General features: G+C 40.6%; 3 protein-coding genes and 1 long non-coding RNA gene across 4 annotated transcripts; 2 read left to right on the top strand and 2 right to left on the bottom strand.

The window, feature by feature from the left end:
- The first annotated feature begins 1,609 nt into the window (after positions 1 to 1,609).
- cdc23 (CDC23 (cell division cycle 23, yeast, homolog)) lies at positions 1,610 to 7,969 on the top strand. Its single transcript, XM_084942246.1, has 16 exons — positions 1,610 to 1,753; positions 2,181 to 2,253; positions 3,294 to 3,431; positions 3,568 to 3,610; positions 3,701 to 3,806; positions 3,911 to 4,043; positions 4,258 to 4,435; positions 4,536 to 4,633; positions 4,838 to 4,919; positions 5,088 to 5,241; positions 5,371 to 5,490; positions 5,618 to 5,693; positions 5,793 to 5,854; positions 5,982 to 6,060; positions 7,257 to 7,376; positions 7,460 to 7,969. Exons 1-16 carry the CDS (start codon positions 1,641 to 1,643, stop codon positions 7,610 to 7,612), a joined length of 1,728 nt encoding a protein of 575 aa, XP_084798372.1. The 5' UTR covers positions 1,610 to 1,640; the 3' UTR covers positions 7,613 to 7,969.
- Positions 7,970 to 8,104: 135 nt separating this feature from the next.
- kif20a (kinesin family member 20A) lies at positions 8,105 to 15,893 on the bottom strand. The gene is made up of 19 exons (XM_084942245.1): positions 15,688 to 15,893; positions 14,429 to 14,606; positions 13,828 to 13,938; positions 13,615 to 13,734; positions 13,295 to 13,433; positions 13,001 to 13,176; positions 12,680 to 12,773; positions 12,215 to 12,427; positions 11,707 to 11,818; positions 11,539 to 11,613; positions 11,289 to 11,432; positions 10,825 to 10,993; positions 10,578 to 10,730; positions 10,265 to 10,404; positions 9,976 to 10,078; positions 9,663 to 9,861; positions 9,485 to 9,576; positions 9,241 to 9,378; positions 8,105 to 8,767 (listed from the first exon to the last, which is right to left on the bottom strand). Exons 2-19 carry the CDS (start codon positions 14,594 to 14,596, stop codon positions 8,390 to 8,392), a joined length of 2,724 nt encoding a protein of 907 aa, XP_084798371.1. The 5' UTR covers positions 14,597 to 14,606; positions 15,688 to 15,893; the 3' UTR covers positions 8,105 to 8,389.
- A 94-nt stretch (positions 15,894 to 15,987) lies between these two features.
- On the top strand, positions 15,988 to 17,733 carry LOC146379005 (uncharacterized). Its single transcript, XR_014801546.1, has 3 exons — positions 15,988 to 16,311; positions 16,469 to 16,609; positions 16,756 to 17,733. It is a non-coding gene; the product is annotated as an uncharacterized LOC146379005 (long non-coding RNA).
- Positions 17,734 to 19,988: 2,255 nt separating this feature from the next.
- LOC146379006 (cationic amino acid transporter 2) lies at positions 19,989 to 27,078 on the bottom strand. The gene is made up of 11 exons (XM_084941645.1): positions 26,709 to 27,078; positions 26,435 to 26,590; positions 26,077 to 26,233; positions 25,852 to 25,985; positions 25,342 to 25,564; positions 25,024 to 25,160; positions 24,775 to 24,877; positions 20,797 to 20,930; positions 20,537 to 20,703; positions 20,241 to 20,349; positions 19,989 to 20,131 (listed from the first exon to the last, which is right to left on the bottom strand). Exons 1-11 carry the CDS (start codon positions 27,076 to 27,078, stop codon positions 19,989 to 19,991), a joined length of 1,833 nt encoding a protein of 610 aa, XP_084797771.1.
- Positions 27,079 to 27,653: the final 575 nt, after the last annotated feature.

Here is a 27,653-nt window from a genome sequence, read left to right on the forward strand (position 1 = left end):
TGCTCACACTGCCCTCGTGTGACAGATGTGAAATGGTCTTGAGACAGTGTGTAAACTTTTTACTGCTTCCACCATTTAACCTCAATCCATGCATGTTTTTGGACTGTGGGAGGAGTACTGGGGAGAAATCATGCAGACATGGGGAGAATATGCATCTCCACACAGAAAGGCCCCAAAACTGGACTTGAACCCAAAACCTTCTTGTCTAGCATTAGGTCTAGTGGTGGTCTCGTATTCTTGGAAGGTCACATACACCACCACATGTTAGCCAGCAATATCCTCACAGTTTCTAGGTGCTGGGATTAAATCCTCATATCCACTGTCAGTGAGCCCTGGGGTCCTGCTGGTACAAGACAATGCCAGGATTCATGTGGCCAGAATATGTAGGCAGTTCCAGGACAGTGAAGGTGTTCAAGCCACTGACTAGTCTTCATATTCATCAGACAAGAATCCAGCTGAGAACCTCTGATATTACTTATCGGTGCCTCCAACACATTAAAATAGTCCCACAAACTGTCCAGGAATGGAGAGACCTCAGAACACCATCCACGTTTTCAACCAGACCATGCTCTGATGTTGTGAAGAGTGGTGATATGTGTATGATTACTGAGACGGATTGTGAAACAAGTTGAAGGGCCATGTGATTTCAATTTTTGGTAAACCTCCAGTCCTTACTAGGTCTTAAAATTACGTAAGCAGGGAATAGAACCTGAAATGAACTACATAACATGACATGTAACAGCATTTCTTTATTTGTTTGACAATAATGTTGCCAAAATGCAGAAATATTGTATGTCTAGGTACAGAGTAAATGATCTTCCACAGAAATTAAGAGATTAAATAGCATCCAGGTGCTTCTAATCAGCACTTGATTAACTGATCATCAGCAAGTGTGAGCACCTTTATAAAAATCAAGTCTTGGCAGTTTGCGGTGGAGCATTCAGTGTGTGTACTGAACTCAAACAGTGGTGGAACGAGTGTGCTAAAGCTCCTTCAAAATAATGTGAGAGACTAATTAAGTCATACCGAAAAAGATTTCTTCAAGTTAATTTGTTATTGCTGCAAAAAGTTGAACTACAAACTATAAAACCATGGTGTGTAATTAGTTTTTCAAATACCACTTTGCATTTAGCATTTTATTTTGTTATCATTAATCTTTCACTCTCTTCCACAGTGTGCCTTTTATCCTGCCTTCTTCAACTCACTCCTAACCGGTGGAGACAGATGGCTGTCCCTCCCTGAGATTTTTTCCTGTTAAAAGGAAGTTTTTCCTTCCCACTGTCGCCAAGAGCTGGCTTACTGGGGGTAGTATGATTGTTAAGGGTTTCTCTCTATTATTTTAATTCTTCTTTGCCTTGCACTATAAAGGCTTTATGTTGTTGTGATTTGAAGCCAAATAAATAAAACTGAATTGAATTTTTCTCATTTTAAAATCCAGGACAGATCCATTTTTTATGTCCTTTTAAGCAAAAACTTAGAAATGAACGAGGGTGTACTTTCCTTTTTACCAAGTTTTTACCTTTTTACTAGTTTTGAGACGGAATATTGACAGAGGGGGTTTTATTTTGGAGGAAAAGCGGAAGAGGAAGAGGGACAGCCTCTTTGAAACTTCCACCAATAGCGTACTTGCTTGGTAAAATATGAAAATGGCGGCTCTCTGTAGTGAGTTTGGGGATCTGGTACAAATAAAAAAACAGCTAATATCGGTGATATCGCTTTGCAAAGAAAGAGGACTTTTACACAGCGCAAAGTGGTGAGACTCCCAGTGAATAATGTGCCATTAGCTGGCTGTCTTTTTGCTCTTTACAGTAAGCGTTGACGTCTAGTTACGTGTTAGCTGCGTTAGCACTGATTAAAAAAAAACAGTCTCTGTATTAGCTAGCTGTTTATTGCCGTTAACTTTGCTGTCAGTGTCACCTTAAACATAAGCAGACCGTATATGTAGATTTACTAGTTGTGTTGACAAAGTCCACTATGTGTAACGTCAGTGTTGCCTGTGCCTGAGGCATAACTTGGTTCAGGTCGTCTCTCTAGTCAGTTGTTTTTGATCACTAAATTAAAACTGGAGAGTTTAGATGAATGGAAATAAACGAACTGATGTCAGATGAGGAAGAAATCTAATGCTAAATGTTGCACTTAGGTGTTAATATTAAAATTGCGGTTGTTCCTTTACATTTCAGGGCTTCTGAATTGGCATTTGCTTTGGATCCTCTGCCAAAGGATGAACTGCCACCAACATCCCCTTTAACAGAGGTTTGTAAAACTGTCATGACTGAGGACCCTTCTGGGTTTCAGTTGTTACTGATGTTTTTTTCTTATTTCTTCGTTCTTTCACATGCAGTACAGTTTGTTCCAGTTCTTCATTCGTGTCTGTGAAACGGTGCAAAATTGTCACTTGTAAACACGTGTTTTATAGCTCCATTATTACTACATTACATTGGAATCTGATATATTACCTGTGGCATGACTCCCGTCTTGTGGAGGACAACCCTTAATGCTTTATGGCTCAGGTCTAGTTTTATGTTTGGACTCCTCCAGAAATACTAGTGCAAGTGAACTGCAGATCCAGAGTGCTTAAGGTTTTGCACAAACCGGTCCAATGTCGTACAAACCTCCCTGGAGTATTATTTTCATAGAAAAACCGACACCCTGGTTGTGCAAGAAAATTGAACTCTAGGCTCATCAGTGAGTTTTAATGCCACTGGAGTATAATCGAGATTTTAACTGGGTGTTAAAAGGTTAGTACATTTACTAAAATGGATCGAAATAGCAATTAGTAATTAAAGTGCCGTATTTGTTGTATTTTCATTAATGACACTTGCGTGTTTGTGTATACACCTGAAGGATGTTGTGTAGGATCTCCAAATAAACCCCAGTGCCAGTGTCTATTGTGATAAAGGAAGAAGTCACTCAGTGGCATTGTGGGAACTCTGATGTTTTACTTAGTTAACAGGTGTGTGGAACAGGAATTGGCTATATCAAGATTTGTCTGCGCACACAATCTTTTCAAAATGTGTTTGTCTTTAATTTTGATCGTTTAGGATATGTGGATATGGGTGTGGTGATAATTTTCATACTATAATATAATATGAATAAATAATGATCTGGAATTTATCTAAAGTTTGATAAGAATTAAAAGACAATAAAGACAGACAGATTTTCTGGCAGGTGGCAGAATATTATTTTTCACATGTGTATATTGCCCCCTGTTGACAGTTCTTGCAATGTAGATATTAAGATGATCTTGTAATAACTTAATGTTATTCAAATGGCTCTTATTTGTCATCATGCAGGAAGATGCACAAGACCTGGATGCACTTACACTGGCCAAATCATACTTTGACCTGAAAGAATATGATCGTGCTGCTTACTTTCTGAAAGGCTGTCGCAGTCAGAAAGCTTATTTCCTCTATATGTATTCTCGCTATCTGGTAAGATTCTGTAGATGTCGAGCATGCCCACGTCCTTTTGATCCTTCCTTTTTATTTCATAGGAAGCCCGATTTTATTTTGATCGTTGCATTTGTAACACATTTTGTCATTGTCCTACTGTTTTTTCTTTTTTCAGTCGGGCGAGAAAAAGAAGGATGATGAGACTGTGGACAGCCTGGGTGAGGAATTCTTCTTTTAGACCCATAAAAGATAAAAATGAGGAATTGTATTCGTCTTTATAGCATATTTGTATATTTTCTGTGTTTTAGGCCCTCTGGAGAAAGGTCAGGTGCGCAATGAAGCTTTGCGCGAGCTAAGGGTCGAGCTCAGTAAGAAGCATACTGCAGGAGAGTTGGACGGCTTCACCCTCTATCTGTAAGATTGCTCTTCCATAGTGAAAAACATTACTGCCATTATGCAGACGTATACAGTGGATTACTTACAGATGATATCATGTTTGTGTCTGTGTGAACACACAGGTATGGGGTGGTTCTAAGAAAGCTGGATCTTCCGAAAGAGGCCGTGGACGTGTTTGTTGAGGGAATACATGCACTTCCACTGCACTGGGGCACATGGCTGGAGCTCAGTAACCTTGTCACCAATATTGAAATGGTAACAGGCCTTATGTTCTGACACACAGAAACTGTGGAAACTGATAGCATTTATTTCCATAAGCTAACTCGCCAAATCCACAGCAACAGTTTCAATTAAAAAATCAGTCCTTTTTTAAAAATAATTTTAAAATACAGGGTCCACATATTCAGTAAATGTTCAGAAATATTTACACCTTGAAGTAACTCTGTCTGCTTCTACCGCTTCCCCTCAGCTGAAGTCACTGTCTCTGCCAGACAGCTGGATTAAAGACTTCTTCATGGCCCACATGTACACAGAGCTGCAGATGATCAAAGAAGCATTGCAAAAATACCAGAACCTAATAGAGGCTGGCTTTTCAAAAAGTACCTACATCATCTCACAGATTGCTGTGGCCTACCACAATATCAGAGGTTTGTTTTTTCTCCACTTTTTCAGTGGAAATCTTGAATTTCTGATGAATGGCATGTAAGCGGGCCTAATCTTACAGCACGCTGTCTCCCCTTCTTTCAGATATTGATCAAGCTTTGGCTCTGTTCAACGAGTTGAGGGAGCAGGATCCGTATCGTATCGACAACATGGACACATTCTCAAATCTGCTTTATGTCAAAGTAAGTGTATGCCAATTGCAATGTGAGATCTGAAGAACATTAGTCAATAATCAGTAGGACTGATGTGGTTTGCACAAAGACATGGGGGCCAGTTTCTGCATTATTTCAGTGAGGGGTCAAAGTAAAAAAAATTGTAGAAAATAGGAAAGTCAGTATCATATCTGAAATTTTGTAGTGTTGCTGATTGTAATCATGTTTCCACAGAGCATGAAGCCAGAGTTGAGCTATTTGGCCCACAACCTGGTGGAGATTGACAAGTACAGAGTGGAGACGTGCTGCGTTATCGGTAAGCATTGAACTAATGAGATTAGAGGTCACCGGCTGCAAGAGGACGTTACGTATGCTAGTTTTAAAACAAATGGATCGTTCATTATGTACATGTAATCCATAATATATGTTGTAAAAGAAAACTAGTGTTTCCTGCACTGCAGTAAGTCGTGTGTCTGATCCACAGGTAACTATTACAGCTTACGCTCTCAGCATGAGAAAGCAGCTCTGTACTTCCAGCGGGCCCTCAAACTGAACCCTCGCTGTCTCGGTGCCTGGACACTCATGGGACACGAGTACATGGAAATGAAAAACACTTCAGCTGCTATTCAAGCCTACAGGTCAGTCTGGATATCTCATAGTCGCGCTCAGCATCTGCATCATCAGGATGTATTTATTATCAGGTGACACAGGTCTGGAGGTTTAAACGGGATTGATGATTTTAGTCTGGTGTTCTTTTTCTTCCTCAGACATGCCATTGAGGTGAATAAGCGAGACTACCGTGCCTGGTATGGTCTGGGTCAGACATACGAGATCCTCAAGATGCCCTTTTACTGTTTGTACTATTATCGAAAGGCTCACCAGCTCAGGTTTGGACTTAAGCTAAGCAGATGATATTTCATGCTGCTGTTATAAAGAATGGACGTTTTTGGAAGAAAACTTAAATATTACATTTAAAAATACATATATATAAACACTTGTTGTTTTTTTTCTCAGGCCAAATGACTCTCGCATGTTGGTTGCACTGGGTGAAAGCTACGAAAAACTGTCACAGCAAGCCGAAGCCAAGAAGGTACACATCTACCCATTGCCAGTAATTAGCAGTTTCTGTAGTCAGTTCCAAAGCTTTTGGCTTGATTCTAACTTGTGTCATGGATTTATTTTTGTGAAGTGTTACTGGAGAGCATATTCTGTCGGAGATGTAGAGAAAATGGCTCTGCTCAAACTGGCAAAGTAAGTGTTTATCACTATATTGAGCTGAACAACAGTGCTCTGAAGAAACGAGGCTCTGATCTGCTGCTCGATATTTATTTTCCTTTTTTATATATTTATTTTTCTGGTTGTTTGTTATTTTTGTCAGGCTCCACGAACAGCTGAATGAGTCTGATGATGCTGCCCAGTGTTACATGCTTTACATTCAAGACATTTTCTCTTGTGGGGTAAGCACTTTAAATTAAGCTCTGACACTCATATTCTCAGGGTCTAGGATTGCGATGATTTGCTCTTTCAAGTGAGATCACGATGCTTCAGCTTGCTATTATTATGTATTAGTTATTATGCATTATTATTAATTTGTTTCATGTGATAGAGCCTGACTGGCCAGCAAAGATGACTTGGTAAACTGTAATCCAGGTTTTGTCTCCCAGCGTCACTGAATGCAGCATCCTGTCATGTTTCTTCCCAAACAGAAGGGGCTTTAGATCCAGTCTATTAATGCGTGTGGATTTGGAATCGGCAATCATTAATGGGTTTCATTTTATCTACTACAAACAAAAATGGGCCAGCATGTTTCTTTTCCTGGGGACCAGACAGAGTTTTAGACAGTAAACAAAGGCCAGATCTTGAAAAAGGCATTTCACTTTTTTAAACTGTCTGGTTTACAGTGAAAAGGTTCATTAAATAAAATAATCCCTTTAAATGCTATATCAACTTTAGCCTACGTCCACACAGTGTCTGTCTGATTATCACTGCTGCGCAGGCAACTGATTTAACACAATGTTTTATGTTGTAAATATTGACTCCAGACAACTGTTCAGCTGTCATCAAAATCCAGCATTACCCTTACAGGACATGATCATAAATATGAAGGAAATCCAATTATGCTGTTATTTAGGTGATCTCTATAAACCGATTCTTTAATATAGAGAAACTGTTGACAGTGTTTTGAGCATTTGGACAGGCTTCAGTTGCATGCAAGTGAAGCCTGTGTAGAGGAACGTGTCACATGACTAACATAACTTAGCTATTGTTCTGCAACAATTTAGCTTTTAATACTTTGTGTGTATTAATAAATAATGACCAGAGCAATGAAAATCTTGACCCAAGTATTGGTTAAATTATTAGAAGGCCTCCAAAATTAGCTGTTGCCCCAGCCAGGGGCAAAGCCAGCAGATTGTTTTTGCTTGCAGAGATAACTCAGACTTAAATATCAATGAAATACAGAAATGCATCATTGCATTAGTTCATTTTCTGCTGTTTTACTCGTGTGTTAATTAGCCAAATGGGAACAATTAAGATGATGACATCGGTGGCTGGAGGTTCCAGCCCTCTGGCTCTGTTTTTCCCACTTGTGCTCCAGGTCATGTATTGCATTAATATAAAGGAATATAGTTCTAACCAAACTAAGTCTTGTCAGGAACAACTGGAGCATGCTGAGGTGAGCACAGCCCTGCGGTACCTGGGCCAGTACTATTTCAAGAACAAGCTCTATGATGAGGCATCCCTTTGCGCTCAGCGCTGTTGTGACTACAATGACGTAAGTGTTCCTGTACGATTTGAGCATCTTGTTTTAGTTGCTGTTGTGTGGTCTGTACTGATCGGTCATGCCTCGTCTTGCAGGCACGTGAGGAAGGAAAGGCTCTGTTGCGGCAGATCTCACAGGTCAGAGATCAGATTGAGACGCCTTCAGCAGACCTGTTTGCACCACTCTCAAACAACAACACTCCAGTCAGGAGGGTGTCTCCCCTGAACCTCATCTCATTTACACCCTGACACCAACTCTCTTCTTCATTGGCTTAAAAAAAATGGACAATTTATCTATCCTGTGACATGAAACTGCTCTGAAGTTTATCTTGACGAGGGCTGCGTTGGAGTTTACATAATAAACTGCATTTGTTTTTGTAAAACTAGCAATCCTGACCATTTTTGTCCAGCCCATGACATTGTCTTAGCTGGAAATGTGAAAACAATCAGCGTACCTGCAGTAAGCACTGGACAGGTCAGTATGCACGGTGCAGCATCGCATACAGTAAATACCCATTTCTTGTTTTTGGTAAGGTTTAATGGTCAATAGTGCAATAGTACAAAAAGAATCCCAAATAAAATGTTCAAGAGCAAACAGTCAGACAAGATTAACATGTATATATGAATGAACACACACACACACACGGGAATTTGACTTCTCACTTCATTGCTCATCAGTACGGTTTATGTCTAAATAGTTTACAGCACAGTCTTTGCAGGGACTGACTGGAAAGGGTAAAATAATTTACTACAGTTTTAAAGCATGATTATATTCAGGCTGCTCAAATGTGTTTGTAGGATTTATATTGAGTGGTGGAGGGAGAGTACAGCACAAAGGCACAAAGTGGAGTTGCAGAGGCAGAACAGGTTGATTAACACACATGCACTATTTTAACCATACAGTCACTAAGCAGCTTTACCTCAGCTTAAAGCATTAACAGTTCAGTTGATGCCAATAATATAGTTAAAGTAGAAAAACAACATAAAAAAATATAAAGACAACAGCAACTTAGTTTGCTTTAAAGCTCAGTACTTCCCCCTGAGATTACGAGGGGTGACGACCGGACTTGGAGGTGGAGATGGCTGACGGGACCGCAAAATCCTTGAGGAGGGGGTCAGATTTGCATCCTCGGCAGCACGGGTGTTGTATTTACGTGTTGGGGTGCGAGATGGGAACAGAGACTGGAAAAACTGTCGTTTTTGCGGCAGACGGTTTTCGGGGTCGCTCGGTGCGCCGGCGCCACAGCCTCTCTTTTTGCAGGAGCCCAGCATGCTGGGGGCAGCAAAGCCAGACGGGGGCAGCTGGGGAGGGAGGGACTGTGTTTGGGCCAGGGTCTGCGCTTTCCGCCTCAAGTCGGCTTTGACCAGCATCAGGTCGTTCTGGAGCTCCATAAGGATCTGGCCCTGAGAAGAGGAAGTCAGTTGACAGGGGGTGGGGTTAGACAGGAGCAGAGAGGGAGGGGAGGGCTGTTTAGTTTCAGAAGGTGAGGCAAAAAGCATCAGCTGAACATGCTCTAGCTCATTGACAGCTTTGTGCAGATGTTAGAAACCTTGTTTTAGTTTAAAATCTGCCGGTGCAAGTGAGTTAGAAGAAGAAAACGACAAAGAGTTTAAAATGAGAACTGCTCATAATATAATGCAGGTTTTTTTGAAAGAGTTTGTGCATTTTATCCTCACAAGCTGCTTCTAACTAGGAAGAAAAAGCGCTTTTAAACTCTGCACTGATGGAAATTTAACATGCAGTTTGCAAAATGTGTTCAATACTTTTTCAGCTGTTGCAGAAGGGCTGAGCACCCTGTTAAATAATTTAAAGAAAATCTTAGTTTACAAGTAAAACTGAATGTGCAAATTGCACACTGCACATTGCTTGACTCTACCTGTTTGGCTAAAGTCTCATCTGCAGCTGTTAAAGCGTGGCGCAGCCTTTCCCCTCCAGTGTTGCGACAGCAGGCTCTTTCACCAGACTGCAGGTCCACCCCCAGCCTCTGCAGATTGAGCCGCAGCTGACGCAGGTTCTGTTGTAAAAAACAAAAAATATATACACACACATACAAATTTTAATCTTTCAAACAGTCCAGAGACTCACATGCAGCAGTGAGTTTGTGTAGAGCATGTACTGACCCGCTGACCCTCCTCCAGCTTGCGGTCAGCAGCAGAGGTGAGAGTGCCAGCACTACCTGGCACTTCTAGCTGCATCTTAAGCTTTGTCACCTCTGCACAGACAAACAGAACAAATCAGTCAGCCATCATGAACAATATTCTTGTGCATATAATCAGAAATCTTCCAGTCAGACTGTACCTTGAGTCTTGGTGCACAGCTCAGTGCGGCACTGGTCGAGTTCAGTGTGCAGTCTGCCGAGTTCATTCTGCCTACTGACGCGCTGAGAGCGACGAGGGCCCTCAGAGTCTCCAGGTGGCACCGTCATGGGGGCTGCTTCATTTGCCTTCTTTTTTTCCTCAAGAGCAGCAGACAGAGCTTCAATCTCCTGATCACGTTCCTGGGAGAACGGAAATAAATTTGGTAGAGATTCAGGGAGAGCATCGCAAACCGTTGCGAATGCTTAATTTGCAGAGAATGCAAAGCATTACAAACTTTCAAGTCATTAACTGACCTTTAGCTCCTGGGTGTAGAATTTCTTCAGGTGTTTCTGCAGGCTATTTATCTTGTCTTCATACCTCTCTTCAATGAGCGCCCTCTCAGCATCCAGTGTCTCACTACAGGGTGAGAAGATATAAAATGTTGCTATATGTAGTCATTACGAAAACAGTTAAACAACACATTTCTCCTAAATCCCTGCTAAGAAAACACTATTAGATGTGCCTACTGCTCCTTACCACTAAAAAGTATTACAAAAAAAGCCTTTAAATTGGCATTTCAGATTCAAACAAGCACCCACACACCTGAAACCATCTTGCATTCTAGAGATGACCTCCATCATCTCAGAGACCACCTGCTCTCTCACATTTGCTTCTAGGACTTCTTTCTCTTCCCGCTGGCGCTGCACCTCTCTCTTCAGAACATCAATGGCCTGCAGCAAAGCCTTAATGTAGAACAGTCGGCTGTTAGAACAATAGACTTGACAGTTTTTGACACATTTAGGGTCTTAAGTTTATTTGGTTTAAGTAGTGTTTCAAAATAAAAGGTTGATTTATTTTGTCAGTGAAATAAAAGTGCTTAATATTTAGATGTTACATAGAAAGCAGAGGATGTTACCTTAGTATCTAACATGGTGATATCTCCATCGTCGACATCACTCTCATCCTCTTCCTCCTCCATCACTGTGCTGTCATTACCATTTCCTGTTGGATCACGAAGTAAAGACAAGATGTAGGCCACTCTGGTCTTCGTGGACGGGCCGTGGACGAGCTTAAAGAAGAGAAACGGCACATTTGATTGGTCTCACACAGGACGCAAAACTAAACCAGCCACTCAGGTACTCGTGTACAAATGAGTTTCTTACTTGGGTAGCAATAGCAGAGAATTTGAGGGCCTGGAGGGTCTCGTCATAGATGGATGCACATGGATTGATGTTGACCACCATGGTGGAGGTTCCTCGCCCACAGAAGAAACCCTGCAGGACACGGGTCAGCTTACTGTCCCTGAAAGGCACCACTTGAGGAGGCCGTGACCTGTTGATGCAGTAGGAAAACATTAAAACCCATTTGGTCATTAAATCTTTATATGTACACTAGCAAAAAACAAAAGCGCCCTACAAGCTGTAAAAGTTGATTTAGTGTAGGAAATCCACACGCCATAAATTAGCGGATCAATAATTTAATTACTGCAGAAGCTGACGTGAAGAAAATTTATAGCAATTTAGCATTTTCGATCTTGAGAGCAGAAAAGCAGTAAAAAGCTCCACAAGATGATCTGTTTCAACCATTTCTCTAATTTACTACACCACCTAAACATTTTAAAACGTACTTATTGCTCTGGTTGTGCCTCAGGGCAGCAATGCAGCGCCCCAGTGTTAGGAGGGAGGTGTTAATGTTGTTGGCCTCCTTCATCCTCTCACCATTACGCTGATCTTTACAGCGTTCAGACCCAGCCAAATCACACACAGTCAGCCTAAAAAGGAGACAGACTTACATTATCACCTTTACAAACCCTAATCAATGTAAGTTAAAATGACCCGAAACTGAAATCAAGACTGGGTAATTAAAAGCCAACTTACTCGCTGATGTGCATGGCCTGGCCTGAATTTGCTCCAGGGTGGACGTGCAGGACACGGAGGGAAAAGATGCTGTGGCTGTGTAAGCGATACGTTTATGATCAGAGTGTCCACAAGTGTAAATCAAATTGAGGTTTCAATATGTAAACACGTCATTTAACATGCTCCTACCTGCGACTGGAGTTCTGGTTGAGGTGAGTGCTGGCGAAGCTTTGGTTGCGACGCCCAACTCTCAGAATCCTCCAGGCTTCCTCGGCGCTGCAGATCTGGATCCAGGTCAGGTCTGATACAACAGGAAGAAGCACAATGTGTTGCACGTGAAGGAGCTGCAGCAGTAGTTACACATGCTGTTATACAGGAAACACATGAATAAAGCTAACGTAGTGTTTAAAGTCGTGACCATCTTTTGCACAGTTCTTTATTCATGCACTCATTCATTGTGGTGTGTTGTTGCACTCCCACAAACACAAAGTGTACAAAGACTGCAGGTAGAATTGAGGTACAGGCAGGGGGAAAATGAAAGAAGCAATTTACAGTTTTTAAACATCATTTCCTGCCTGATGAAGCGTAGCATACATCAGATGAGAGCGGCTGCCTGGTGGGAATGAGCCTCAGGAAGTTCAGGCCGACATACTTTGATCTAGTTTTAACTCCATTCCTGTGAATGAGCCACTGTTACCTTTCACGTAGGGGTTGCCCTGCTTGTCGTCGCTTAGCCGCAATGTGACTCTTTTCCGGGGCTGCTGGGAGGGCGAGGCGTCCAGTAGATCGTACAGGAACTCGTTGTAGATTTCATAAAAGGACACCCAGATCGAAAACTGCACTCCTTCCTTGAGATCTTCCCCTCCGCTGTGCGACAGGCTGTCCGGCTCCAGACAAACACTGTCCGTGTCTGCAGAGGCAAATTAAAAGTCACATGTTTGTTTGTTTTTTTTAAGGCAGTAATGATTTTAATATAAAGAAAGCGGTGTTTAAACTGGAAATTGGTATGTGCTGCACAAACAACGCTGATGTTGACTTCTTTTTGTGTTCTTATATTGTAAACAGTGCTGTGTACTCATCAAACACCAACTATTCTACTCCGAATACAGCATGTGGTGTGTTTAGCAGAAAGTTTACTCCATTTAGGAATGAAAATCCTCACCTTCCAGCTGAGTGCCAAAGGTAGTGGTAGCAGACAGTCCTCCGATGCCACTATCCCAGATTGTGGTGGTGCCAGTGCAACGAGAATTCCCATCCTGAAATCCACAAGAGGAAGGAGAATCAGAAGATGCACAATTCATCTGCAGGCAAACATTTAACCAAGTAGCAGTCTGCAAGGAAAAGAATATGTCAAATATACCAAAGTGTAGTCACATACGTTTGGAACACCACAATGTCCAAATGCATCCTAAAGTTCACCTTGTTGCTACAATGTGTTCCAGAGTAATGCTGTAAGGCCTTTAAAAGTCATATTTCTGTTTACCTCTTTGAGCAGAGAGTTTCTGCGGATTTCCTCTGCCTTGACCTCATTGGCACTGAGCTGCCTCACATCCTGGTACAAGACAGGCTTCAGGTTCATGCCACCGTACAGACGGCCCTGCAGTTTCCTAAACAGGGACACTAAAGCCCGGGGCAGCAGGCCTGCCTCTCGACCGCTGCCTGCAGGCAAAAGTTTGAGAAGCATGGTTTATGTTGTGCGATTACATAATAAACAAACCTCGTAATTAACCCTGGGATTTATGTCCAAGTAATATCTGCAGAACAGAAAATAACTCACCCTGAATGGTGTACGTCTTTCCAGAATTGGTTACACCATAAGTGTAGAGAAGTCTATTTTCTCCTCGAAGCACATCGTTTATCATCGCCTTCATTGTGCTCTCATAAAACTGTTGCTGCGCTGTCTCAGGACCAAATATCTAAGGGGAAATTTAAAGAAAAAACATCTTCACTGGTCTGTTTCACTCCAGCATTCTCATTTTCTTCAAGTTCTTCTCTGAAAATATTATTACGTGATTACTACAGTTTCTTTTTCTGAATGGGTTTTCAGTTTTGGAAACAGTATGTTTAAGTAAAGAGGAGCTACACATATGACTCTACCTTCGTGAAACTGAACTTGTGAATACTCGGAGTGATGCCTCGTTCTGCTGCTCTCATGTTCTGAGAGTCATTTGGAGCTTTAAGCAGCAGGGTCTCTTCGTCTTGAATAGCCACACAACCCTAAAAGAAAAACAAAATAGACTCATGTACAGTTACAGAGTACTGAAAGCTTTTATCCTAGAAGAAACAAAAATGTTGACCTTAATGTCTTACCTGCTCTTCCCCTCTGGATCTCTCCGTGTCAGTAAGTGGTCGGATGCGCAGGAAAACCTTCACCCTCTCAGTGGCCCCTTCATCGCAGCTTTGAGATTTCACTGCTACTTTCTAAACACACAAGCATCTTTGTAAATGTTTTGATGGTAGAATGGAAAAATATTAACAAGTGTAACACCACCAAACTGCAATCCCAGGGTTTAGAATTTTACATATTGCATCTCGCTCTACTGCAATACCCATCTGGGCTTTTAATGCCTATTTAAAGCCTGCCAGACTGAAGAAAGCAGCAGTGTTTAAGAATCAGAGAGGTATAGCAAGTGAACTGGAAATGTGTCAGAATGATGTAGTTTAAACAGAATGTTTCCCTGCCTCCCTTTCTTTTTTTTCTTTTTTTTGGGGGGGGGGGCTGTTATTCATCTCCTCTGAAGGAAAAGCGAGGTATGAAATTATGGCTTTGAAAAACAGTTACACCTCTGGCAATACTGATCAATTATATATATAGACACACACAAAAAACCTCATATAGATTTGTTCTGAACATGTTTTGTTATACCTGAGGGACATATGATTTTTTTTTTTTTTTATTGGGAACTCTTACCGGCCCTGTAATGGATGGCCTGGTGTCCAGGCCCGGGGAAATAACAGAGATCTCTGGTAGACGTGGTCTGGCCAAACCTCCGTGCTCTGCTGCTGTAGATTCAAACACAGCCATTTCCTCCTCCTCATCAGAGGGGCATCCACACGGAGATGACAAAGACAGCGCCATGCCCGTCTATCTGTTCCAAGGATAACACGTTTTCATTAGTATGTAGTAATTCTATTAAAAAGGGATTACAAAATGTTTCAAACATGGGCTTGACTGAGGGCTTGTGCACAAGTCACTTTGAAAGGATAATATAGGCTTGTGTTGGAAAAGCAGCAATATACAACGTAAAAGATGAAAAACTAAACACACTCACACGAGTGTGTCTGTGTTGTTTGTAATAATGATGTAATGATGTCCAGTAGTAAATGGGATTATTCTCTGTTCAAGCATTTCATTGCTATGAATTAGTTAAACATGGGTGTGTCGTCATCAAACAAGCTGACAGGTAAAGGAACACTAGTTTACTGTTTAAAGCCAAATTGAACCTACTTAAGTAGTCAAACAGGAAATATTTCCCAGGCTTTCACCAGACCAGGCAAGTTTGGCATTAGTGCTGATCAATACAACTGCTCTACAGCAGGTCCTGTCATGCTTAGTCTTTGTAGCTATTAAGATGAGCGAGTTTAGAAGTCTCGGTTTTTCAATTTCATTCCCTTTTTTTAATCTAAATGGTATTTCGTGTTACACTGAGAAGCATTTAAAAAGTATCAAATCCACGTTTAGCATTCAAGAATCACTCGAGCCATCTTCACCTTTCACTGCTTGTTACAGCAAGCCAACTTTGTGCTTTCAAAAGAAGGTGTCTCAGCACTGAGTGCAACTAAAATAAAAACCTCAGTGCTGAACCTTTACATGTGCAAGTAGCCATGTTTAGCCTCCAGTAAGCACGTAGTAAACGGAGCCTATATTGCAGTGAATTAAACAGAGTCACTTTAATGTTTATACTAGCTAACATACATTTAATAACAATGATTTCTACTACAAGTACCAATATATGCTAACAAAGAGATTTGCTTCCTGGTTTTAAATGGGAAAATCGTGCAGTCACTCAAAACCAAAAACAAGCACACAAAAAACGTAGATATTGCATTTAGCTTAACACACACTTACATAACTCCGTCAAACAGTTATAGTTACAATCTAATATTAATTTTTGTAACTATTACGTTAACTTGTTTAACGTCGTATTGCCCACATTTAAGTAAACTCACTTTAACTTTCCTGGAATGTCCAAAATGTGCCTGGTTTCCAGTAAGCTCGTTAGCTTAATGTTTACGATAGATCGCCAAAAGCCAACGTTGAGGTAAAACTGTATCAGTTCAGCAAACCCTCCTCGTCTCGAGCTCTTAGCACCAGCTGAGCCGCTTTACCCGATTGCTTTTTGGGTTTTTGAACAATGCGCTTCCCCACAGGGAGAGTCGCCGATTGGTTAAAGTGTATCGCCGTCTTCCCGTTGATTGGTTAACAGGGCCTCGCATGGCGCATGGGCTTTGGGACGTGACGTCGTGAGAGGGGGTGCGGCCAGGATTTTTGGTCGAGGTGCCATTTTAGTAGGCCAAACAAAGCGAGCGAAAGCACACGAATAATATCAGCTATGGTTCGTACTTGCTGTGTGATGGGTTGTAACGTTAGATCGCACGACCGGCAAGGGAATAAGCTTGAAAATGGGCTGTCTTTTCATTGTTTCCCCACCTGGAAGCAAAACCAGGGAGCTCATGTGTCGGATGTTACCAAAAGAAGGCGTATAGCCTGGATAGCAGCTGTGAGACGAGCTGATATCCAGTTCTCTACCACCCCCAGATATCTGTTGGTATGTTCCAGACATTTTCATTCGGGTAAGTTCTAAATAAGTTCATATTATTCTGTATAGCCTATTAGTTTTATTTGCGATGCGCTCTGAAGTCATAGCAAATTTGAACAAATATCTCAATGTGTGATTTTGCAGGACTGCGTTCTATTTACAGAGTTGCTAATTACTTAGCATAATTGCAGGCAAACCAGCCTATGAAATGGATGAAACAAATCCTGACTGGGTTCCAACGCTATACATGGGGCACTCCGAAATCCCTGCTTCAAACTTGGACCGTCACAGACGACGAATGCGACGAAAGCAACAAAGAGCAGCAGTCGGAGGTAAATACAACTCCCACCACCACCAACATAAAAAAATGCTCTCACTGTCCGGTAATCAGCTCATAGCTTTTTGATGAGTCATGCACTTTTAATTGGGCTTCTGGTGAACATTTGCCTTATATGTATGCACTCATTGTATCTGACAGGCTTTAGTAATGGAGGAGCAGAGTCTGAAGGTGAGGCCTGCATAGAAGTTACATGAAGAGCTGCCAGAGATGGACACGACAGAAGACCGACACCTTAATCACCACGTGATGGAGGCTGTGGCCAAGAGTGGAGGCTGAGGTAGTAGCAGCAAATGTAGAAAATGGAGATCGGACAGAGAGAGACGCAGAAGCTAAAAGACAGCCGATGGATTGTGTGTGCTGTGAACAGAGCAGAAATAAACCAGCTGTTGGAGGAGAACAGAACGCTTGAATCACAGTTGAAAAAGACAGCTGAATGGAAAAATGTTTTAAAGGATGACACCAAAAAAGTAAAATATTATACTGGAATACCTTGTTTTGCTATTTTACTCTCCTTATTCAAAAATGTAAAAGCTTTCCTGCCAGCATCAAAGAAACCGTGGCATTTCCAAATGCTTTTACTCACTCTTCCGCCTTACATTTGATCTTCCTGTCCAGCATCTTTGTGTGCAGAGGTTAAGATCCCCGCGTTTACAAAAGGCTTCTGTCAACTTGATGCCAAGGACATTGAAGGACATTGAAGATACAAGAGCTATTGCCCACCTAATAATTCATGTCGAGCGAGTTGTAGGTAGTTTACGCAACAGGTATAAAATGCTGCATACCACCATGCCATTCAATTACTTCTTTAATGTGAGGGTGAAAAGGAGGCCCTTCAGGATAAGATAGTGAAGGTTTGCTGCGTTTTGGTGAACATGTGCCCCATTGTGGTAGTAAAACCAAGGGAAAATGAAACTTGCTCTTAAGTACTATTAAAAGTCTTGTGCTGTGTATATGTAGTTATAATTTTTCAAAAGATACAGTAAATTTACAGAATGTTAGTGGGTGTTATTATGTAAATGCTGTCATTATTTTATGTAAAAATTTTGTCATTTGTAAACCATAAACGACATTGATTCTACATTGTAACTGATTTGATGTTCTATAAAGTGGTTTTAATAACAGGCAAAAATTTGTTTGTTTCTTTATTCAACTTTTAAACAGTGGTACTTAGTAAGTACATATTCAGTAAATGAAAATTATTTGCATGGCAATGCACTTCAGGCATCAATCTAGACCCCCTAAATAAAAGGTTATGGGGCATTCAGAACAGAACTATGCTTGGAGAAATATTTTCCCACCAGTTCTGGAAGGCACACTTTTCTTTTCTTTTTTTTTTGAAGAATTCTTGTGCTCTCTTCAAACGTGGTTCCCAGAAATCTACATCAGGGAAGATGCGTACCACAGCCATGTCTCTTTGGGTCCATGCAACGAGGTCACAGTGGTTGGAGCTGGTGACAAAGATTTGTGTTTGCACCTGTGAGTAGTAGGGGTGCGCCCTCTTTAAGTGAAGTCCATTTGCAGCTGACTCCAGGCAGAAGTCTTTATCCTGTGCATCCAATGCCTGCTTAATGCTGTCCGTTGTGTATTTAAAAGGACACTTAATCTCCAGGCACCCCTCCCCACAACAGTCACACATTGTGAGATGCTCCAAGTTCAGGAAAAATTGTGTTCACAATAAAACTGCATAAACGAACCTGCAGTTTGTAGTGATGTGCTGCAATTTTTTGGGTGTAGGCCTTTCATGCGTCCTCTTCATGCTCCACTCCCCATCTTTTTTGTGTAACAGACACAGTTTTCAGGGTAGCTCACACAATTAACAACACTTTGGGCTGGTGTTTCCAAACTTGTGGCAAATACAGCGTGCATCACCGAAGCTGTGATTCTTCCTGCACACCATCGAAACCAACTTCTTGTGCTGGATTCTTGTGTGTCCTTCAGTAGCTTCTGCCTGCTCTTCAGTCACTGTTGCAGCATTTTGACACTTTACACAGTGCAGCTGTAGATCTGTAAGGCCAAGGAACTGTGTGCCTTTGTTGTGTAAAAATGCCAGAGACTGGGGTAATGTAGGTGAATATACAGTGTATTTAGTGTGATATTTCTCAGTTCCTGACAAACCCACAGCTTTACTGTGTTCCAGCAGTGTATCCAATAGCGGTGACAACTCCTCCAGAGTAGCAGGTGGAATTTTTCTTTTTTGAGGACGGCTTCTTTTGCCTTTCACTACAGACGCCCTGTTTATGTTTTGATCGAGAGCATTTTTTAAAAACGGTGCCTGCTTAAACAAAGCACACATTTCATTGGTTCCTCTCATATCACGTGCTGTAAGTAAATGTGGCATTTGATCAGTGGAGGCAGCATGGCTGTGTATGGGCATGTTTACAAAGGTTGTCATAGGGAAGGTATGTAAGAAAGAAAAAACTAAAATTGAAAATAGGGAGACAGGAGTCATAAAGTGCAGAGTATCTCATTCAAAACTTATGCCTTTTTAATTTCATGCATATCAAATGTTTATGGCAATAGAAAATTATTACTTTAAAGTCCATTTAATAACACAGTATTGGCTATATTGGCAGTTAAGTACAAGGCAAACAAACTAAACCCATGCCATTACAATGTATTCTGTACAGAAAAATAAAATAGTTGAATTGCATTTAAACATGAAGGAATTGTGAGTAATATGACTCTGTCACATAAAAGAAATGGGCATCGTGAGTACAATTCCTTTTGAACAACTGTAACAGGATGATCACAAAATCCCCCTTTAGGGCTCAGCATAGGGGATCATCTGCCTCCATCTCACCCTGTCCCTAGCATACTTTTCTGTCCTCCTATTTCACTACATGAACCTTCCATAAACCCTCTCTGTGGTCTTCCTTTTTTCCTCCTCCCTGGAAGTTCCATCTTCAACATCTTTTGTCCAGTGTATCCACCATCCCTCTTCTGCACATGTCCAGGCCATTTTGGCTCTCTGACTTTGTGTCCAAATGGCTCAACCTGAGCTGTCCTTCTGTCCATTCTGGTCACTTCTACTAAAAACATTGTCATTTTCAACTCTGTTGTTCACAAAATCCAAATTTCTTTAGATTTTCTACCATTTAATATATAAGCTAAATGTTTTGGGTTTTTTTTTTGTTATATAATACTAATAACTATATGATTATACTTGAAATACTTGCTGAATCCTTCCTCATTCTTTCCTTTAATTATGTCTTATACAAAACAGTAATATAAAAGCAGAGTATTGCATAAAGCCTTGCATTGCTGGATGCTGCCAAATAAAAGTTTGTGAATTCCTGAGACAATCACCATTGTGAGATTTATGCAAATCAGGTATTCTTTTTAAAATTTATGTCATTAAATACACTATGTATTTATCCAGTTACATCTTGTCCGGGTTTCGTGCTTTGTTCCATAGCAGCAGCGATGCTGTGAATACTGACTCGATCGTGTGAATTTTCAAGCCTTTGTTTCTGCACACTGTGGCGAACACCATAACAAAAGTAGATGATCAAACCTGTTCAAAATTTTAAAAGAAACGTAGCGGTCACACATATAAAAAGAGATATTTTTGCACACGTATAATCTTTTTTATGTATTTTGTAACAGAAATGTGCTGCACATACCTACTCCCATCCACACTGTATAGCGGATCCAAGTGTCTGATCCAAGCTGAGCCATTAGATGGACATTGACAAAGGTACTAAAAATAGGAAGTAATGGGACAAAAGGAACCTGGGGATATAAAAGAGGAGAAGCATTGTTAAAAGATATTAAAGAAAAAAAAAACCCAAACCCCCCAAAATTCAGAACTTTAGAGCTTAAAAAATAAATAAACATGTAATGATAATACAGGTTGGCTAAATTTCTGTTTCTGTTTCTATGCTTTCATTAATCAGTCTTCACTGTCTTTCTTTCATACCATGAAAGCAGCTTCTGCTGTATTCTGCGGTTGCCTCCAGACGATGAGGATGATTAGAAAAATCATTGCTACTATCACAGAAAGAAAAAGTATGCTCCACCACTCCAGGGCTTGCAGGTAATCTACAGCCTCAGATACAAAGACGCTGAGAACAACTGCTAAAAAGACTGAGGAGAATCAATAAATCAATACGTTTGAGTTCTATTAATCAAAAATTAAATAAATAAAAAGTACAGTACAACAGAAAGATGATGACTCACTAATAACAAAAGTTAAAAGGGACACATTTTTTGATGTCCTTGTAGTGGCTTGGTATGGAGGACATAATATCCCTCCAATGGTAAAAGGTTCTGCTTTGCTTAGACTAGAATCATCACTGAGGTCAGTTTGATACCTGTAAAATTAAGGAAATATAATTTAAAAAAAAAGTGAAAACAAACAAGCACCAAATTATTATATTCCTGTTTTTTTTCTTGTTCACATCCTGGAGTCTATTTTTAATGTCTGAACAACACACATCAAGTCAACAGCACTTCATTACATGATCTTTTGTAATTATAAGTGACTGATTAAAGTAAAGAAAACCTGATGTCTTCATAAACTCTTCAAACAAGCAAACCCTGAGTCATTCATCTGTTTAATTTCATTACGCTCATTAGTGTGCATTGTTATTTCCCTACCTAGCGTACCCACACATTTTATGACAGTAATATGACCGTATCATAGTCAATATTTTGAGGTTGTTGAGCCATTTTGTGACCGACCTGTGTATCTAAACATATTATTAGGTATACTGTAAGCATCATAGAAGGCAGTAATAATATTAATTCATTTGTATAAACAACTTAATTCCGTCTCTTATCACAGGTTCTTCGTAACCACTCATAAAAGGTAAGCTTCTTTCAATAACAAATATACAACCTTGTCTATGCATATATGTCTTGAGTGACCGCTTATTTCTCTATACAGTGGCTTGCAAAAGTATTCGGCCCCCTTAAACTTTTCCACATTTTGTCACATTACAGCCACAAACATGAATCAATTTTATTGGAATTCCACATGAAAGACCAATACAAAGTGATGTACACGTGAGAAGTGGAACGAAAATCATACATGATTCCAAACATTTTTTACAAATAAATAACTGCAAAATGGGGTGTGTGTAATTATTCAGCCCCCTGAGTCACTACTTATTAGAACCACCTTTTGCTGCAATTACAGCTGCCAGTCTTTTAGGGTGTGTCTCTACCAGCTTTGCACATCTAGAAACTGAAATCTTTGCCCATTCTTCTTTGCAAAACGGCTCCAGCTCAGTCAGATTAGATGGACAGCGTTTGTGAACAGCAGTTTTCAGATCTTGCCACAGATTCTCGATTGGATTTAGATCTGGACTTTCACTGGGCCATTCTAACACATGGATATGTTTTGTGTTAAACCATCCCATTGTTGCCCTGGCTTTATGTTTAGGGTCGTTGTCCTGCTGGAAGGTGAACCTCCGCCCAGTCTCAAGTCTTTTGCAGACTCCAAGAGGTTTTCTTCCAAGATTGCCTTGTATTTGGCTCCATCCATCTTCCCATCAACTCTGACCAGCTTCCCTGTCCCTGCTGAAGAGAAGCACCCCCAGAGCATGATGCTGCCACCACCATGTTTGACAGTGGGGATGGTGTGTTCAGAGTGATGTGAAGTGTTAGTTTTCCGCCACACATAGCGTTTTGCATTTTGGCCAAAAAGTGCCAGTTTGGTCTCATCTGACCAGAGCACCTTCTGCCACATGTTTGCTGTGTCCCCCACATGGCTTGTGGCAAACTGCAAACGGGACTTCTTATGGTTTTCTGTTAACAATGGCTTTCTTCTTGCCACTCTTCCATAAAGGCCAACTTTGTGCAGTGCACGACTAATAGTTGTCCTTTGGACAGATTCCCCCACTTGAGCTGTAGATCTCTGCAGCTCGTCCAGAGTCACCATGGGCCTCTTGGCTGCATTTCTGATCAGCGCTCTCCTTGTTCGGCCTGTGAGTTTAGCTGGACGGCCTTGTCTTGGTAGGTTTACAGTTGTGCCATACTCCTTCCATTTCTGGATGATCGCTTGAACAGTGCTCCGTGGGATGTTCAAGGCTTGGGAAATCCTTTTGTAGCCTAAGCCTGCTTTAAATTTCTCAATAACTTCATCCCTGACCTGTCTGGTGTGTTCTTTGGACTTCATGGTGTTGTTGCTCCCAATATCCTCTTAGACAACCTCTGAGGCCGTCACAGAGCAGCTGTATTTGTACTGACATTAGATTACACACAGGTGCACTCTATTCAGTCATTAGCACTCATCAGGCAATGTCTATGGGCAACTGACTGCACTCAGACCAAAGGGGGCTGAATAATTACGCACACCCCACTTTTCAGTTATTTATTTGTAAAAAATGTTTGGAATCATGTATGATTTTCGTTCTACTTCTCACGTGTACACCACTTTGTATTGGTCTTTCACGTGGAATTCCAATAAAATTAATTCATGTTTGTGGCTGTAATGTGACAAAAAGTGGAAAAGTTCAAAGGGGCCGAATACTTTTGCAAGCCACTGTATTTTGTTAAGCCCTAGCAGCCTTTACTAATGAGCCACCACTGGTTGCCACTCAGTTTGGACAAGATCTCCAACAGCACTGGCTATAATGCAGCCCCACAACATGACAAGGTCTCCACTGTGTTTTAGCTGCAGACATCACTCCATAAGACCTGTTGCCACTGGTTTTTAGTCTAGCTCTTGTCTTGTGTTGAGGTATTTGGCAAAGCTCAACATTTACTCCTTGCTCCCTTCATTAAGAATCACTTTTGAAGGGGAGCCATCATTCCAGTGAGATCATCCATTGGCTGGAACAACTGAGGGGACAGATGAATCTCTCAAATCCTGTGTTGGCTCTTTGTATATTTTTCTATGTCTTAAGGACATGACTTTCAGATACTGTTCATTAGCTGTAGGTATTATTTCAAGCCATGTCTTCTTTTGTCCTCCACATTTCCAGTTTCTTCACTTATTAAGGACAAACTGGACGCCATGCCAAGATTGTGGTGTAGTGTTGTTTTTGGCATGCTGAACCTTTATGCAGGATTCAGAGGCAGAACTGGACTCAAAAAGCAGATTTATTGCTGGACTTACAGGAAAGCCACAAACTAGAAAACCTGGAAACTCAGAATGGAATTAATAATCAACTAGGCGAACAAAACACGAGGGAGACACAGCATGATGGTGGTTGGTACAAGGAACTAAGGAAACTGAGGTCTTAAATATACACTTGAGGCAAACAGGGAGATGAAACACGTAAGTGAACACAGCTGAACTAAATCAGGGAAACAAGACAGAGCAAAACTGACACAGGAGGTGAGACTATCAAAATAAGAGAGGAAGCATAAACACAGGGACGGAAACACAGACTCAAGACATACAACCCAAGACAAGGAAAGGGTAAACAAACACAGAGGCATGACTGAGACAAGGGAGAGAGAGCAAGCACGGGACAGAAAGAGAGAGAGAGAGAGAGAGAGAGAGAGAGAGAATGGACACGAGGGGTGACTAACATAACGAGAAATCAAGAACTATAACCAAACTGAGAAGCACAAGAGAACAATACACTCATTAACCATATATACATAAATCATCTTATACTTCTCCAAAGAAATAACTAACAAGTCCAAGCAAACTGTAATACTGGGTCAAAGACAAAGATGTGCCAATTTCTGGCTAATAGCTCTTTGTGTTATCTTTGGCATTAACTGGAAAAAAATAGCAACCAATGATGTTGGGGGGGTCTGACAGGCTGCTAGGAACAAAGCGCGTCAAAATACAGTTTTAAACTGATGCTTTGTCTGTTAGACATATTACCATTTCATCCTTTCAGTTAGAAACCCTTTTATATTTGAAGGATTCATAGGTTAGTGATTGAACAAACAAAAAACATTCCTCTGAAAATGGTCAGGTACAAGGACTGAACTAAAACTGAGTGAAAGCAGCCAGTGTGCAAAGAAAAACTTTGAAAGACCTTCAGAAAGCTGGACAACTAATGGTGAAGAACACTTTTAAAAAAACGCAAGAAAGTCTTGTTTGTTAGGTGCAAAATATAAAGAAATAAGTTGATTTTTTCCCAGTGCTGTAGCAATTATTTTGGATCAGAGTGATAATAAATGCTAACACCACTACTAATAATAAGCAGTAATAAGTGCAGTGCCAACATGCATACTTGTGATCATCTGTACCTTAATATGAGAATGCAAATGGCAACAAGTGTGTAGGCAAACAGGGTTCCAATCGACATCATGTCAACCAACGACTTCAGGTCAAACAATAAAGCCATGATAGCTGCAAAGAAGTAGGAGAAATTACATATGTTTATAAATTCTGCAACCATTTTATCAGTGTAGTAGCTGATGGCCTTAACAAAATCAAATAATTAAAAAATGCAATTTAAAAAATGATATTATAATCTCTTCTAAAGTTAGTTATACCTGCTACAACCCCTGAAGCCAGTGTAGCAATGACAGGACTTTGTCTGTCACTCATGTTACTGAGAGGTCTGAAGAGCAGTCCATCCCGGGCCATGGCAAAGAGAACACGAGGCATCGGGAACATTGATCCTAGAAGGCTTCGGAAAAAAGCTCATAGCTCATTAACAGCAATTCAGTTATTCTCGTGTCCCTGTTTTAATTCCTAGTAATGATCCCAGTGATTTTATTTGGTGTATGTGCTATAAATGTCACCAAAGGAATATTGTAATGTATAAAGAATTGTAGGTTTGTTTATACGTGATACTTCATGCATTATACCTTGTTGAGAGCGCACAGAGTGATCCCACAGCAACTGCATACTTTGCGGGGCCCCAACCGATGTATGTAAAGGCCACAGGCAGTGGGCTGTGAACGCTGAGCAAATAGTATGGCATCAAAAGAGTCAGGGTAGCAGACACACCAAAATAAGCCAAGAAGCAGATAAGGAGAGATGCCACAATCCCGAGTGGGATTGACTTCTGAGGGTTCTGAACCTCCTCTCCTAAAGAAAAACACAAAATTATCCCAGTGTGGTTTATGCCATCATTTAATCTTTAGATGCGTTTTTATGACATAGCACCATGTCTATAAAATAAACTATTTTACAAAATGTATATGCTGTAGAGAATATTCTAGTGTGCAAAGATCTCTGTGTTTTTCTGGACAATTGAAATTGCCACAAACATCTTCTGAAGTCATTGTGATGAAATTTTCACTTTCCTTATGCAGTGCATTATAATTACTGGCTTTGCACTTAAAGGGTTTTGAAACACAAATTCTAAAAGTTACCTGTCGTTGCAATGCAGTCAAATCCAACAAATGCATAAAAGCAAGTGGCTGCTCCTGCTAATGTCCCCTCAAAACCAAAAGGGAAAAATCCTCCACTGCCATATGTGGTGGTTTTATTCAGGGTCGTATAGTTCCTGTAAACAGTGATCAACAGTCAAGCAGCTAAAAAAAAAGAAAGAAAAATACAGCAGAAGCCAAAATAACGGGGGAAGGGGGAGGCCATACTCGGATTGGTTTGGGAGGGTGTCTTCATATCTGTACCAGTTGTTGATGTCCCCCTTTATGAACCCAGAGAGGATAACAAAGAGCAACACCAGGATGTTAACTGCTGTAAAAACTTTATTTACAATGGCCGATTCTTTAACACCAAATGCAAGAATCCCTAGAAAGAAAAATATATAAGAATTAATTTCACCATGTCAATGAACCTAGTGGAAACTCATTTGTCAAATATTTACTTTAGTCAAAAATATGTAGGACGCTTCAACCTCTTGTGTTTTTTATCATTTTCTAAACTTACAATAAACTAAGAGTACCTGTATTATGTTAATAAATAATTAGGTTTTTAGTATATGAAACTTACCTGCCAAGAGCATAATGATACCTGCTGCAAAGAAGTCTGGATAGGGAGCCAATCCAGGTAAATCCATTGCAACCTGTTTGCCTAAAGAGTTGGCAATGACATTTCCAATGAGATCATCAAAGGTCCCACTCCAGGCTCTGGCTACACTTGATGTCCCTTAACAACACAAGCCATTAGCAAACAGTACCTGGTGTTACTTAAAATCACTTGACAAATATTATTTTAATCTATGATTTTTCCAGGATTAATATTCATTCAATGGCCTTATTGTTACCTATGACATAAGACAGCAGGAGGTTCCAGCCCGTGACAAAAGCCCATATCTCACCCACAGTCACGTAGCTATAGAGATAAGCAGAGCCAGTTTTGGGAACACGAGCTCCAAATTCAGCATAACACAGTCCTGCAAAGATGGAGGCCACTGCTGCTATCAGGAAGGAGATTATGATACTAGGCCCGGCCACAGCTCTGGCCACTTCTCCTGAAAGCACATACACACCGGCCCCCAGTGTGCTGCCGACCCCAAGAGCCACCAAATCAAGGGTAGTCAGACACCGGCGAAAGTTGGACACTTCACCCTCAGGCTCCAGAGGTTTTCTACGTGAAATATTCTGCAGGAACTGCAGCACCTTTGCACCGGACATCTGTGATAATTAGGAATTATTCAGTTAATTGTGTGGGTACTAGAAGAAAATCAAAACTTGAGAACTGGCAGTGAGAAAATTGTGAATACAACCAGGACTAGATTTTAATTCTTTTTTTATGCTGTTATCTGATCAAACAAAGTAAATTTGTTTTGTTTTACAGTTCATTTAATCCGAGTTGGTAAATAATAAATGGACTAGTTCTTACGTAGCACTGTTCTGCTCTACTTGAGCACTCAAAGCCTTTATGCATTTAATAATAATTATCATTAGTGTATAAATCACCATATAATGAAGCTCACATTTCATACCATCTACCAAACTACACATACAGAAACTTTACTGAACAGTAGAAACTATAAGCACTAATTTTTACTTTGTTATTCATGCAATAATTTGACAAGTATATTTCATGGTCTATTTGCTGAGTAAATGAGGGCACATAGTGCTTTATCATAATAAATTTATGATTTTACAGTGTTTATATAATGTACCGATGATTCAACGTGACTCAGATAAGATGTCATTACAAAATAAGCCATGCAAACTAATTACACAAACTAACAAGCTGAGGT

The sequence above is a fragment of the Perissodus microlepis genome, chromosome 10, assembly GCF_051167445.1.
Source record: "Perissodus microlepis isolate ML-2025 ecotype Zambia chromosome 10, ASM5116744v1, whole genome shotgun sequence".
NCBI lineage: Eukaryota > Metazoa > Chordata > Actinopteri > Cichliformes > Cichlidae > Perissodus > Perissodus microlepis.

Bases quoted from the DNA above. Each gene is read 5' to 3' on its own strand.
- cdc23 (XM_084942246.1), top strand. From the start codon at position 1,641: ATGAAAATGGCGGCTCTCTGTAGTGAGTTTGGGGATCTGGTACAAATA. The intron at 4,920-5,087 runs GTAAGCATTGAA...TCTGATCCACAG, and splicing joins GGAGACGTGCTGCGTTATCG to GTAACTATTACAGCTTACGC. The intron at 5,491-5,617 runs GTTTGGACTTAA...TTTTTTTCTCAG, and splicing joins CGAAAGGCTCACCAGCTCAG to GCCAAATGACTCTCGCATGT.
- kif20a (XM_084942245.1), bottom strand. From the start codon at position 14,596: ATGGCGCTGTCTTTGTCATCTCCGTGTGGATGCCCCTCTGATGAGGAG. The intron at 13,939-14,428 runs GTAAGAGTTCCC...TTGTGTGTTTAG, and splicing joins GGCCATCCATTACAGGGCCG to AAAGTAGCAGTGAAATCTCA. The intron at 11,433-11,538 runs GTAAGTTGGCTT...TCTCCTTTTTAG, and splicing joins CAGGCCATGCACATCAGCGA to GCTGACTGTGTGTGATTTGG.
- LOC146379006 (XM_084941645.1), bottom strand. From the start codon at position 27,078: ATGTCCGGTGCAAAGGTGCTGCAGTTCCTGCAGAATATTTCACGTAGA. The intron at 25,161-25,341 runs GTATAATGCATG...TTTTTTCCGAAG, and splicing joins CTCTGTGCGCTCTCAACAAG to CCTTCTAGGATCAATGTTCC. The intron at 20,704-20,796 runs GTGAGTCATCAT...GATTCTCCTCAG, and splicing joins CCTTTTAACTTTTGTTATTA to TCTTTTTAGCAGTTGTTCTC.